This window comes from Bos grunniens, chromosome X (assembly GCF_055505025.1).
Source record: "Bos grunniens cultivar Pamir isolate PY7600 chromosome X, Bosgru_T2T1.0, whole genome shotgun sequence".
NCBI lineage: Eukaryota > Metazoa > Chordata > Mammalia > Artiodactyla > Bovidae > Bos > Bos grunniens.
In genome coordinates, this window is record NC_141194.1 from 39569186 (window position 1) to 39582095 (window position 12910).

General features: G+C 38.1%; 1 protein-coding gene across 6 annotated transcripts in view; it reads right to left on the reverse strand.

Annotated features, from left to right (window-relative positions):
* The window catches only part of MED14 (mediator complex subunit 14), a 315823-nt gene that overhangs the window by 44277 nt on the left and 258636 nt on the right, over window positions 1-12910 (reverse strand). For all 6 annotated transcript variants that reach the window (XM_086387055.1, XM_086387053.1, XM_086387056.1 and 3 more), the window contains 7 exons: window positions 11453-11479; window positions 7939-8044; window positions 3297-3470; window positions 2524-2653; window positions 1928-2056; window positions 1506-1613; window positions 615-747 (listed from right to left, as the gene is read on the reverse strand). In XM_086387055.1, coding sequence (XP_086243181.1) covers window positions 615-747; window positions 1506-1613; window positions 1928-2056; window positions 2524-2653; window positions 3297-3470 — 674 coding nt within the window. In that variant the 5' untranslated portion in view covers window positions 7939-8044; window positions 11453-11479. The remainder of the gene's footprint in view (window positions 1-614; window positions 748-1505; window positions 1614-1927; window positions 2057-2523; window positions 2654-3296; window positions 3471-7938; window positions 8045-11452; window positions 11480-12910) is intronic.

The window sequence follows — 12910 nt, forward strand, 5'->3', positions numbered from 1 at the left end:
ACATGGCAGGCACTCACTCTTTGTTGAGGGAATATTAATATTGGGAAGACAGCTATTCTGTAATCCAACACAATATGATCTACTACATTAAAAAACACACACACAGAATTAAAAACACATATACACATAAAAAATCCCCAAACAAAACAAACTGTCTCTAAGTGGTGCCTATTCACCTCTGATTCCTTTACAGAAAATGAAAACCAAGCAAAGTTCAAATGGAGAAGAGGATTACAAGACCTTCCCCAGAAGTTTGTAAAAAGTACAATTCAAAATATAACACTGTGACTGGCAAGGATTTTTAAAAAATGATACCCAGTAATTTAACCTACTGGTCTTTTAGCAATCTGGTTTGAAGCCAGAGTAATCTAATCTTTTAAGAATAGTTAAGTTTTAGTACAAACAGACAAATATCTACATATTTAAAACATGCCATGTTCTAAGAAAGGTGCTAATTATGGATGTCCTATGTGGTTTAGGATACCATGGGACCTTACCATACAAATTCAGGTTGCTAGATACAAAGAAAATCAGATGCATGAGAGAAAAGGAGAAACAAAGAGAACAAAGAGTATTTACAGTCATTGCATGACCCCAGAATCAACTTTACTTACTTCCAAACTGAGAGGGAGAGGCATTTTCCTGCATGATACCTTTCCACCTGTACAAGGTCTCCCCACCGCTCTCGGATTAACATTAGAGTTTGAGAATGTAGCACTTCTAACTGAAGTGATAAGCAGAAAGAATCTGATGGATCTAGTTAAGCAAATCTAATATATTACTACAACAGCCAAAGAAGTATAAGCAAACTTCATATAACAAATGCTCTATTCCCCAAAAGTTGACCATTATATTTCTCCAGTGATGTATATAAAAGGAGGTGCAATTTGTGACATAATTTTAGAAAAAGGTTTTACATTTAATTTTGAACCAATATAAACAAAACATAAGGTCCAGGTTACCCCTTAATTCATCATAGTTTAGAGAATATGGGTAGACCTAATTTTTTCTCTCCAAAGAGTACTATTTCTACCTCATTATTTAAAATTTTTACCTGCAAAGTCAACAGTAAAATGAAAAGCTTGGTTTAAAAAAAAAAAAAAAAAGATCTACCATTATTCTTTACACTGGCCAGTTCCCAAGCCCCATTTCCACCCTGAAAGGGTAAGGGAGAGAGTTTAAGCTGCTCCAGTTCAGGACTAGAGGCAAATGGAAACGTGTGTGCTGTGGGGGGGTTGTTGTTTAGTCACTTAGTCGTGTCCGACTCTTTTGCGACCCCATGGACTGCAGCACACCAGTCTCCTCTGTCCATTGGATTTCCCAGGCAAGAATACTGGAGTGGGTTGCCATTTCCTCCTCCAGGGGACCCTTCTGACCCAGGGATCGAACTCACATCTCCCACACTGGCAGGTGAGTTCTTTACCACTGAGCCACTAGGAAAGTGTGTTGGGGGTAGAGGGATACAAATTCTTCACAAATACAGGGCTCAAATTTCAGAAGGATACGCAGGCAGTTGTACATGTCCTGAAGAGGTTTCTCATCAGCAAAGAGCCTAGATTGTACCAGTTGATGGATAAAGTTGATCTGCATACTATGAACCAAGGCTCGCCCATCTTCCATTGGCGGGAAAAAAGGAGGTGGTTACTCAGAAAAGTATCCAGACTGTGTCATAGACCAACTAAGGAAGAGTATACTAACAATAAGTCAAAAAAAAAAAAACACTGAAATTATCTATGAATATTACTGATTATACTATAGAAACACTGAAACCTTTGTGGTTAGTAGGGAGTTATGATTATCATAAAATCTGTTTCAAATTACAGGATAAACTGTTAAACACATGTATTATTCTGCAAGAATGTATCAATAACATAAAAACATCCAACATTTAAATCAATACTGATTTAAATCAGTATTTATGATTTACCTCCTGTTTCCTTATCCTCAACTAGAATTTCTAGCTTGAGAAGACGCCACGGAACATCAGGGTCATCTCCCATCACAGTCAAGGTGGCTTCAAATTCTCCTTCAACTCGAAACTTCACTCGGCCATTTGCTTTTAGAAGAAGAAGAAGAAGTCGTCTACTTTGCTAGAAAATAAGCAGCCTCCTCCTGCTAACCTAGAACTTTTTAGTCTTGCTCACAAGAAATCTTAAATAGATTGAAGATTCTTTCATAAGTGTTCAAACAATTCAGTATTTCCTGCATTAACAGTAGCCAGCATCCAGGTCATCGAGAAATCAAAGGCAACTCTTCTAAATATCAAGGAACAATACTGAGGCTCAACTCTAGGACCCAGGCTCTCCTCCAGCCCCAGGTGATCTTGCCCTCTCCTCAGCTTCAAATACCAGCACTGTATTTCCAGATACAGTGAAATGATATGGCACAAATTACAGTTTCAAACACCACCAAAATTGTAGGTAAAGACTTCATAATGATATTTTAAAAGATAAAACTCCCAAAAGCTGATTTTAAAAATATTCTAACAAGTCAATTCTTTAAAAATATATTCCAAGCACATACCAACTGTAAGATTTGCTAACTGAGGAGGAAGATCCGTGGTTACAAGCCGATGTCTAAGAATCTGGTTCAGCTGGTGAAGTGTAGCTTGCTTCTCAATTTTGGTAATTGGGTCTGGAGGAATAATTTTATCCTACAAAAATGTTCAAGTGATTTAGAAATAATGTGCAAAGAGACATAATTTTTACCTGCACCTGCCCTAACACAGTACTTTCTTACTTTACCCGAGAGAATCTCAACACTCGTTTCTGCAGTCTACATCCAATAATAGTGACCATTACTATCATGTATTAGAGTGTCAATGATTCCACCAGTCGCCTGGCTAAGATAATAATGCAACAGTCTTCTTCATGCTCTATTTATGAAACCAACTTAATGTCACTAGATGATTTCTACCACTTCTTAGAAGTATAAAATACAATAGCGTCGAGTGAATAAACAACTGCAACAAATTCTATAAAAAACACTTCCAAAAAGCAATTCGTGTGCCATATTTTCACATCTGAAATAGATGTCACCTTTGCAATTCTGTTCACCCTCACCTAAATGAATACATAACTCATTTTGATAGCTACTCATGTTCTGGCTCCAATTTATTTCAACACCTCCCCTCCCCCAAATTTTCATGAGAGAAAAAACAAACTACATGAAGTATTTATTTTAAAACACAGAAGTTTTTTTTTTTTGGGGGGGGGACTGGGCTATTTATTAATATTCTAGAATCTAATTCCAAAGCCTTCAATTTTTTTTGGGGGGGGCAGTGGGAACACACTTACTCTGATGCAGGTTGGCAGCCGTGGATAAGACCCAGTAGTCAGCACATCAATAGCATATGGGATGGCAAAACTAGGCAGGCGTGCATGGACCAGAGCGTCTCTAGCTAACGAGGCCAGGCGATCCGCAGTGTCCACAAACAGGATGGCTTGCTGATCTAAGAAGCTTGAGATCATCTTTAAAGCAAAAGGTAAACGCATTAAGCTTCCTTGAAAACTAGCCACTTTTCACTTCATATATCATTTACTGATTACAAAGTAAATCTTAAGAAATAATATAGCTTTTCCATACGTCAAAATATTTCATCAAAAAATTTCCCAGTAATTTGAGGAAAGAAGAAATAGTTTTAAAACCAGTCATATTCTATCAATTTAAATAAAAGGTTTCCCAATTCATTTCTCCATCCTTAACATTACACATACATATGACAAGTCAGGAAAAATAAATAGAGTGAAATGCTTTTTCTCTTACAGATTTCTAGAGTTGACTGGTAATAAAGTAGATATAAATGCATGGACTCCTGGACCCAGACTGCCTTGGTCTCAATTTTAATTCTGCAATTTATTAGCCCTGTAACCTTGGACAAGTTACTTTCCCTCTGTGCCTCTGTTTTTTCAATATAAAATGGAGACGGTTTTCTCCCTCTCATAAGGTTGTTCTGAGGATTAAGAGTTTATGCATATGAAACCTTTAGAACAGTGCCTAGAACATATAAAACACTCAGTAAACATTGCCCATTATGAGATCTAGGCCAACTTCATCCTGATACAGAAAACCTTTCCATCAGTTCTCTACTCAATGCATTTCACAAGTGTGCCTAAACTAACAGAGTTCATCCAGAAGCTGAAAACTAATTCCTTTTGGAACAATACTTAAAAGTCTTTTGTGTCTTTCAAATAGGGGAAGCCGCACTCTATCTTCAAGCTGAACACTGCAAACCATATCAATTAGTCTTCATATCTCCAAATTCCTGACTTACCATCCCTAGTCCACTGCTTGGAAATGGTCCAGTTTATCAGTGGTCAACTTAAAATATGCTATCCAGAATTAATAACACATCAGGCTCACACAATGCCCTACATTTTCTCAGCATTCCCACACTTATTATCTGATTTTTACAACTCTAAGAAATAGACAAAAACAGTTAATTACCATCACCTTAGAGATGAAAAACTTGAGGCTGACGTTTCTATATTTGCTCAAAGATAGTCAATAATCAGAGAAGCTGGAAACAAAAACTTTTTCTAACTCTTCACTGAAGACCAGCATAGCCCTGTAGAAATGCTACCTTCCATGACTAGTAAAATGGGAGTCTATAAACACCACCAACACTAACTTCTAACATCAGGAGCCACGACACTGTTACCACACAGCAACCCTGAAGTTAACTAAAAGGCCTTGATCTTCTGTGCATCAATCTCCTTCAAGCAAGGTCCCCTTTCCCATCCTGAACCTGAAGCATGACTCTACTCTGATTAGAACATATTTAAAACCATTTTGAATCCTGCTTCTTTCAACTTCTGCTGATAAACAAAATGATAAACAAAATGCAGTAGATCCATACAATTCAGCTATAAAAATGAAGTACTGATACACGGTACAACATGGAAGACCCTTGAAAACATTATGCTAAATGAAAGACGACAATCACAAAAGACCATATATTATGATTCCATTTATATGTAAATATTCAGAAGAGGCATATCTATAGAGACAGCAGAGACTGCTTAGGGCTGGGGGGGTACTTCGGGTGACAGTTAAAGGGTAACAATTTGAAAATTTTCTAAAACTGACTGTGGTGATGGTTGCACATATCTGTCAATATACTAAAAACCACTGAATTGTACACTTTTTTATTATTGTTTTTTGGCCACACCACATAGTCTGTGGGATTTTAGTTCCCTGACCAGGGATCGAATCTGCGCCGCCTGCAGTGGAAGTGCAGAGTCCTAACAACTGGACCACCAGGAATTCTCAGAATTGTACGTTTTAAATGGGCAGCCTGTATGGTATGTGAATTGTACCTCAATATTGCTTTGGAGAGAGATTTTTCTTTTTCTTAGCTAGAACATTATACAGATTGTTTTACCATTAATCAGAGTTCTATAAACCATGTATTTATACACTCAGCTAAACACTTAATATGTCTGGCATGGCTAAAAATCATTATCTATTAAGAACCTCTAATGAGTCTAGTTAAATAATCATTAAGTTGAGAACACCAAGTGTCAATATGTGAATAATCCTCTAATTCTCCAGTTAATGGACTTTATTCTTGACAAAAGCACAACGGTATCTACAGTCACAAAAATACTGAAACGTTATGTATAAAGTTCAATATGAGACTTTATTCAGAATATGACTTACTGTGACACACAGTTCAAAAAACTAACAGGAAAATACTATGAATTAATGAAAGATGAATACAATATGGCTCAATATCAAAACCAAGAGTTTTAGATTTTGCTTGATATTATTTTATCAACATACAGCTCAGTAGTATCAAACAGGTAATTTAAAGACCCATGGTATAATTAGGGATTTAACACTGGATTTGAAAAACTGAACATCTACATTTTATATACTTCAGTAATACCTAATTCTTCACTGAAAGTTTTAATATCTTTAGGAAAAGATAACCCCAAATTAACTACTGAAAAGAAACCTTGGGACTTTTCAGAAATACTATACCATGCTTCTTCATTTTGACCAAAATAGATTCATTAGGCTTGGTGCCCAAATTTCCAAAAACAATGAAACAAATTGTAAACTTTCTGATGAATAAGCTTAAAATAAGCCAGTTTATTCATCTTTACATTCATCTTTATTTAAAAAAGTATTCTTTGAATGATGTTTTACAGTGTACAAAAGACTTTCTGTCTACAAACTTTAATTTACCAAGGAAATCAACAGACAGATGAATAAATAAAAGGACTTTTCCCCCATTAAAAAAAACTCAATATATGGTACAAGATACCCCCTCTTTGACCAATGTTATATAGAAGGATGATATCAGCTTATTCCTAGAGACAAAAAAATCTGTGGCTAGAAATAAGTCTTCTTTTAACTTTCAAAAAATATATTATTCTAGAATTTTAAGTTCTCAACTTCTTCATAACCTCTTTTCCTTTCACTTTAGCAATTTTCACATAAGCTTTCTAATGATAGGGGAACTTAGTGAAACTGAAGATATCAAATGCACTGGGCTAAAATTGAGGAGACATTTCAGAAAGTCATGGGCAGAAATACAATTGTGTTATAGATTTCTTTCTGAAGTGAAACTTTATGGAATATGCAAACCCTAATAAATCTCCAAATACAGCTACTATCAAAATATTTCAACTTAGCTTGTCAGGTGCAAAAAATAAATTACCTCTACACTGAGTAGCTGATTTTAATTTATCTAGGAAACCTGGCAAATTCAGAATTTGAAAATGATCTGAATATAATTTACCCAGTGTAAGCTTTTTCTGAACTTGCACCTATAAAAACTGATAAAACTTTTAAATGTCATTACATAACTGAATGGGAAAAAAGAATCTGAGCATCAGTGTCAAGTTCACTTAGAGAATCTATCCACCTTTCCTACAGTGGCTAGAAGGCTACTTGACCTTGCAGAGCTGGATCTGGAGAACTAACTTCAATTAATGTGGATTAATACATGCTCTCATCATTTTAGGATTTTATTCATTTTATTATAATTACCCTTTCCAATATGAACTCCTTAACCCTTCTTGAATATAGCTTAAAACTTTTGAGGGGGGTGTGTGTGGTGGGCATATTTTAGCATCTTTGGTAAACTTCACTACAGGTCACCCTTTTGAATTCAAAAAAGTGACCCAACAGTCAAAAGACCACGAGCTTCTTGAGGGCAGGGACTATGCCTTATTCGAGTCTCAATCCACCATGTCTTTATGCATCGCATGCAATAAAGGTCTGGAGAATGAACAGATGAATAAACAAGTATGTTAGTTGCTCAGTCATGTCTGACTCTTTGCGACCCCAAAGACTGTAGCCCACCAGGCTCCCCTGTCCATGGAATTCTCCAGGCAAGAATACTGGAGTAGGTAGCCATGCCCTTCTCCAGGGCATCTTCCCAACCCAGAAATCGAACCTGGGTCTCCTGCTTTGCAGGTGGACTCTTTACTGTCTGAGCCACCAACGAAGCCCCAATAAATAAATAAAGCGACAAATAAATGCTATCGTCAGTTCTGTGGCCCTGAAAAAGCTATTTAACTTCGAGGAACCTTATTTCCTTATCTGTAAAATAAGAAGAGAATTCAGACTCTGCCACTCTCAAAGGGTTGTCAAGAAATCAAGAGGCAAAATTTAGGGAATACTTTGTAAACTCTAAGAAATCATACAAATGTAAACTAACCATTTTCCCCCTTTACATCCAGTCTCATATTTAATGTCTCCAAATATGGTCTACTCTTTTTTTTCTGATTAGGTGTCCATAAACAAAAAATAAGTTTCTACAGATACATACTATATATTATCATACAGAAATGATTACTCACATAAGTAATGCCTCCAAAAACCTATCAGCAGATATGTTACAGTTAAAATTAGAAACTATGCCTATTACAAGTTAACATTCCAAAACTTTATTTTATATAAAATAAAGTCAAAAGTTTAACTCACCGCACATTTTTCCACTTTGCCAGCGTTATTAGCCCATTTTACTAAAGCTAAAAGTCGAACAAAGAGTTGGCGTGTCCGGCTAGCAAACTGCACTATTTCTATTTTCCTTTAAAACAAAATAAAACAACTCTTAATGAATCAGCATATTTGAAGGAGTATTTCACAATTAATTTCATCTGAGCTAAAATATGAATCAATCTGTTTACAACCATTACAATGAAAGAACCCACCTAAAATATTTATCTAAATATGAATTATTGTCACATTTTGTATACCACCTGCATATGCCTCATTTTCTACCTCAGAATAATAAATCCAATAGAATGCTTAGGCAATGAATCACAGGTTATAATTAATTTTATACTACAATAAAAGTTGTTTACTAAAATATACTATATTCACAAATATAAAATTATTATATAGGAGTTAACTGGGTCACAAAGGGAACGAAATTATGCTTTGAAATCCAAGGAGTAAGCGTCTTTTAATTTCATGGCTGCAAACACCATCTGCAGTGATTTTGGAGCCCAAAAAAAGAAAGTCTGACACTGCTTCCACTGTTTTCCTATCTATTTCCCATGAAGTGATGGGACCAGATGCCATGATCTTAGTTTTCTGAATGTTGAGCTTTAAGCCAACTTTTTCAGTCTCCTCTTTCACTTTCATCAAGAGGCTTTCTAGTTCTTCTTCACTTTCTGCCATAAGGGTGGTATCATCTGCATATCTGAGGTTATTGATATTTCTCCTGGCAACTCCCGGCAATCTTGATTCCAGCTTGTGCCTCTTCCAGCCGAGCGTTTCTCATGATGTACTCTGCATAAAGTTATGACCAACCTAGATAGCATGTTGAAAAGCAGATATTACTTTGCCAGCAAAGGTCCGTCTAGTCAAGGCTATGGTTTTTCCAGTGGTCATGTATGGATGTAAGAGTTGGACTGTGAAGAAAGCTGAGCGCCGAAGAATTGATGCTTTTGAACTATGGTACTGGAGAAGGGACTCACTCTTGTGAGTCCCTTGGACTGCAAGGAGATCCAACCAGTCCATCCTAAAGGAGATCAGTCCTGGGTGTTCATTGGAAGGACTGATGCTGAGGCTGAAACTCCAATACTTTGGCCACCTTATGCAAAGAGCTGACTCATTGGAAAAGACCCTGATGCTGGGAGGGATTGAGGGCAGGAGGAGAAGGGGACGACAGAGGATGAGATGGCTGGATGGTATCACCGACTCGATGCACATGAGTTTGGGTAAACTCTGGGAGTTGGTGATAGACAGGGAGGCCTGGAATGTTGCGATTCACAGGGTCGCAAAGAGTCGGACACGACTAAGTGACTGAACTGAACTGAACCTTTTTGGTAAGAGAAAGAAGTGAAAAGCCTCTTACCAAAGCTTGAAACTGTATTATTTCTACAAAAGCAAGGGTCCATTTCTCATCTGGCAGGAGCATGATTTATAAAACTGAATGAAGAGCTTAACTACGCAACTCCTTACCAAACTAATTTCAGTGAAAAGCCTGGATATTAAATTATCCAAGCAAAGTTAAAGAAAGCACTAAAAATAAAAGCTAGGTCTGTCCATATTTATTTTTATGCTATATCCACTACAATGCTTTTTCTCCCAATAACAGTATTTTTATCCTTTCCTCATAAAGCCTTAAAAGCTTTACACCAAAAGCTTTATGTTGTCAATCAGCATGTTAGCTAGACCTTGCAACTTCATGTCGGCTACAAAACTGATAATCCTACCTTTCATGATTTACCTTAAGACACACAAAAAATATTCAACGGGTCAGGACTGATGACAGGCCCCAGAAAGACTCAAGCTCCCTCCAAGTGGACTCTGATATATTAATCTTAGTATAGCTATTCAACGACCTACAGATCCAACCCGTACCTCTGCATCTCCGCAACAGTAACCCCACAATGCAATGCACCAAAATGAAACCTGCTGCTGCAACATAATCCTGACTGAAGACCAGAGTCTAGCTCCTATTAAGAGCATACATAGCCCACAAACAACCTGAAAAGCTTCCTGAAGATTCAGCCTGCAATATGATTATTGGTAGTAGAAAGAATCCAGGACACTGATAAAATTATGACTCTTTGCCAATATCTGTGAAGGATCCTTAGAGATAAAACAAGGAGAGTGCATCACAGGCAAGACTGGGGCATGCAGAAATGCTAAATGTACACTCACATCTGCAGTCCCTCAGTGCTGGGAGCATCTGTGCTCTCACTCTTAACTCAGCAACAGCTTACAGAGGAAGTGAGGTCTCCTCTCCTCTCCCAAAGCAAATATATTTGTCTACTATGAACTCCATTTGCCAGATGAGCTCCTCTACTGGAAAGGAGACACACCCTTTTGTAAACTACTTTTACATGTTTTTTTCCTTGACACCACGCTGTCTCGGGTGACAGGCAGCAAGAGTTGGTTCTCCAAGGCCCAGTTTCCCTTTCTACCCCAGAGTGGACAGAACACATCCCGATTTTCATTTCCTTCCTTTAAAATGGACCAGCCAAACCATAACACAGGTATACTTCAAGGTAGAGGTCCCATTTACCTCTATCTTTTCGATCTCTGTCGAATTCTATCAAAAAGGTCATTGGGAGTGGGGGGTGGAGCATAGTCACTAACAATGCTAAAATTCACCCAAGTGATTTGGTATTTAAAAAAAGATCAACCAAGGAGTGTAAGTAGTGCCAAAGATAGAGTCAAGTAGACTATACTGTAGCCACAATTAAAATCTCCATCACCTGATATCTTTCAAACCTTAATTTATCTTGTTCCCTTGGACTGTGGAAATGAACTAGCATTTAGTTATGTCTTAAGCCCCAACCTCCAACTGAATCAAAATTCTCTTAACTATAAATCAGTAATAGCAGTAGGCAAATGTCCATTCTTCAAAGATATCTAATAGTACTCTTGCCTGGAAAATCCCATGGACAGGGGAGCCTGGTAGGCTGCAGTCCATGGGGTCACTATGAGTCGGACTCAACTGAGCGACTTCACTTTCACTTTTCACTTTCCTGCATTGGAGAAGGAAATGGCAACCCACTCCAGTGTTCTTGCCTGGAGAATCCCAGGGATGGGGGAGCCTGGTGGGCTGCCGTCTACGGGGGTCGCACAGAGTCGGACACAACTGAAGCAACTTAGCAGTAGCAGTAGCAGCACCACTGTAGAAAATGAGAAATGACCAACCAGCTATCTCCATTTAGTTCTCTATCTTCTGCATCTTTTACCCCCTGAGGCACTTGACCTGGTCAGTTTCTAGAAGACAAGGTCCAGAGCTGGCCACATACCAAGAACTGTCAAGGATACGGAAATTACACTTCCCAGGGCGTCTTAAACAAATGCTGTGAGAAGCCACCCTAGGCTCTCTGGGCCTAGGTTCCCGGTCCACAATCCTACTACCCATACCTACACATATCTCCCCCCACACTCACTCTCACACTCACATACACTTACTCACTCACTCATAGATATATCAACACAGATTTAAGGTTTTTTTCATACTCACCTTTCCACATCAGATTTCCTTGGCAGCCTAAGAAGAAAAAAAAGAAGTTAACTAAATATATGCACATCTTCATCAAAGTTTGATTATGGCCTTTACTTTTACTCTATTAAAATTTAGCATTTCAGAAAAACTGGACAAATAGCCACTATAGGCTTGTGCGGCTCCACTCATAACTTTTCTAAGTTTTCAGTGATATAACTACAAAGGAAAAACTAACAAAGGAACATTTCTCTCCATTCAAAGTTCTTCAAAAGATACTGCACGAACCTCAAACATTAAAAAATAGCCCAAGTCTTATTAGCACACTACATCACAGAGAAGTCAAAGAAAACCTTCTTTTAAGACCAAATGGTCATGAATACAAGGTACTACTTAGTCGCGAGCCTCTCTAAATTCAACAGAACCTTGCTTCCAAGCACCAGTCCCTTCATGCTTTGTTATGGTGGGTTAAGCTAGGCATGGGAAAGGGCCAGTGTCAGCCAAGGATTATACAGCAATTATGATGTCGCTTGGTGAGATGCATAAGATTATTTTCAAACAGCTCCAGGAAAATGTTGATTTCTTTTTTGCTAGTTCTGCAGTACTGACAGCCAGCAACCAATGTCACCATTTCCCTGATAAACTATACCATTTAACACTCTCATATCCACTGATGCTTAGAAAGGTCCTGATCTGCTTCCTGAATCACCACATTCTCCACGGTTCAAGATTCAAAAGCCTGAAGTCTAAAGCCTCCCCTACATTGGATCCATTCTTGAAGAACACATACTGAGCCATTTAAGATGCTCTTTTCCCACTGACATGCCACAGGTGCAGAGAAACTAAAACCACCTCCAGAGATTCACGGTACAAGGAAGAGGAACTATTAAAATGAGCTCTGGCTTACAGTTACCTACAGTTCTTAGTGTAGACAGTGGGATGGAAGCTCAAGTTATGATTCAAGTGACAAAAGAAACTGGGTAGGAGTTGGAAGGGCCAGCAGATCAGAGGATGAAGCAAAAATTAAGGCCTTATTATGATAAGACTGTAAGTAAAAGCAGTTGCTGCCAAGTTCCTATGTCTGTGAAAGACTCAGAAGACACTCCTTGAGAACTCTCCCTTGTCCTTAAGAGAGGAGACAATGAGAACCACGGATGCTTGTGTGCATGTGTGAGAGAGAGAGAAAAAGAGAAGAGCAGAGTCTTCGGGGGCAGAAAGAACAGGAATCATTGTTTCAGCTCTTGCCCCTTGTTCCAGAGACCCTAAAAGGATCTTTTCCTGCCAGAGGTGGTATCATTTCAGGGACAAAGGATAGGTTTTGCTGTCTGCATCCCCTTCTCCCCAGTTCCTCCTCATCTATTTAAAATTCCTTTATGGATGACAAGTCCACCACTTGGGGCAAGAGCCCGAAAGTGCAATAAGTCACAAAAACCTTATTTACACCAAAGTGTGTAAGATTCTAGCATTTTCTGATTTCAA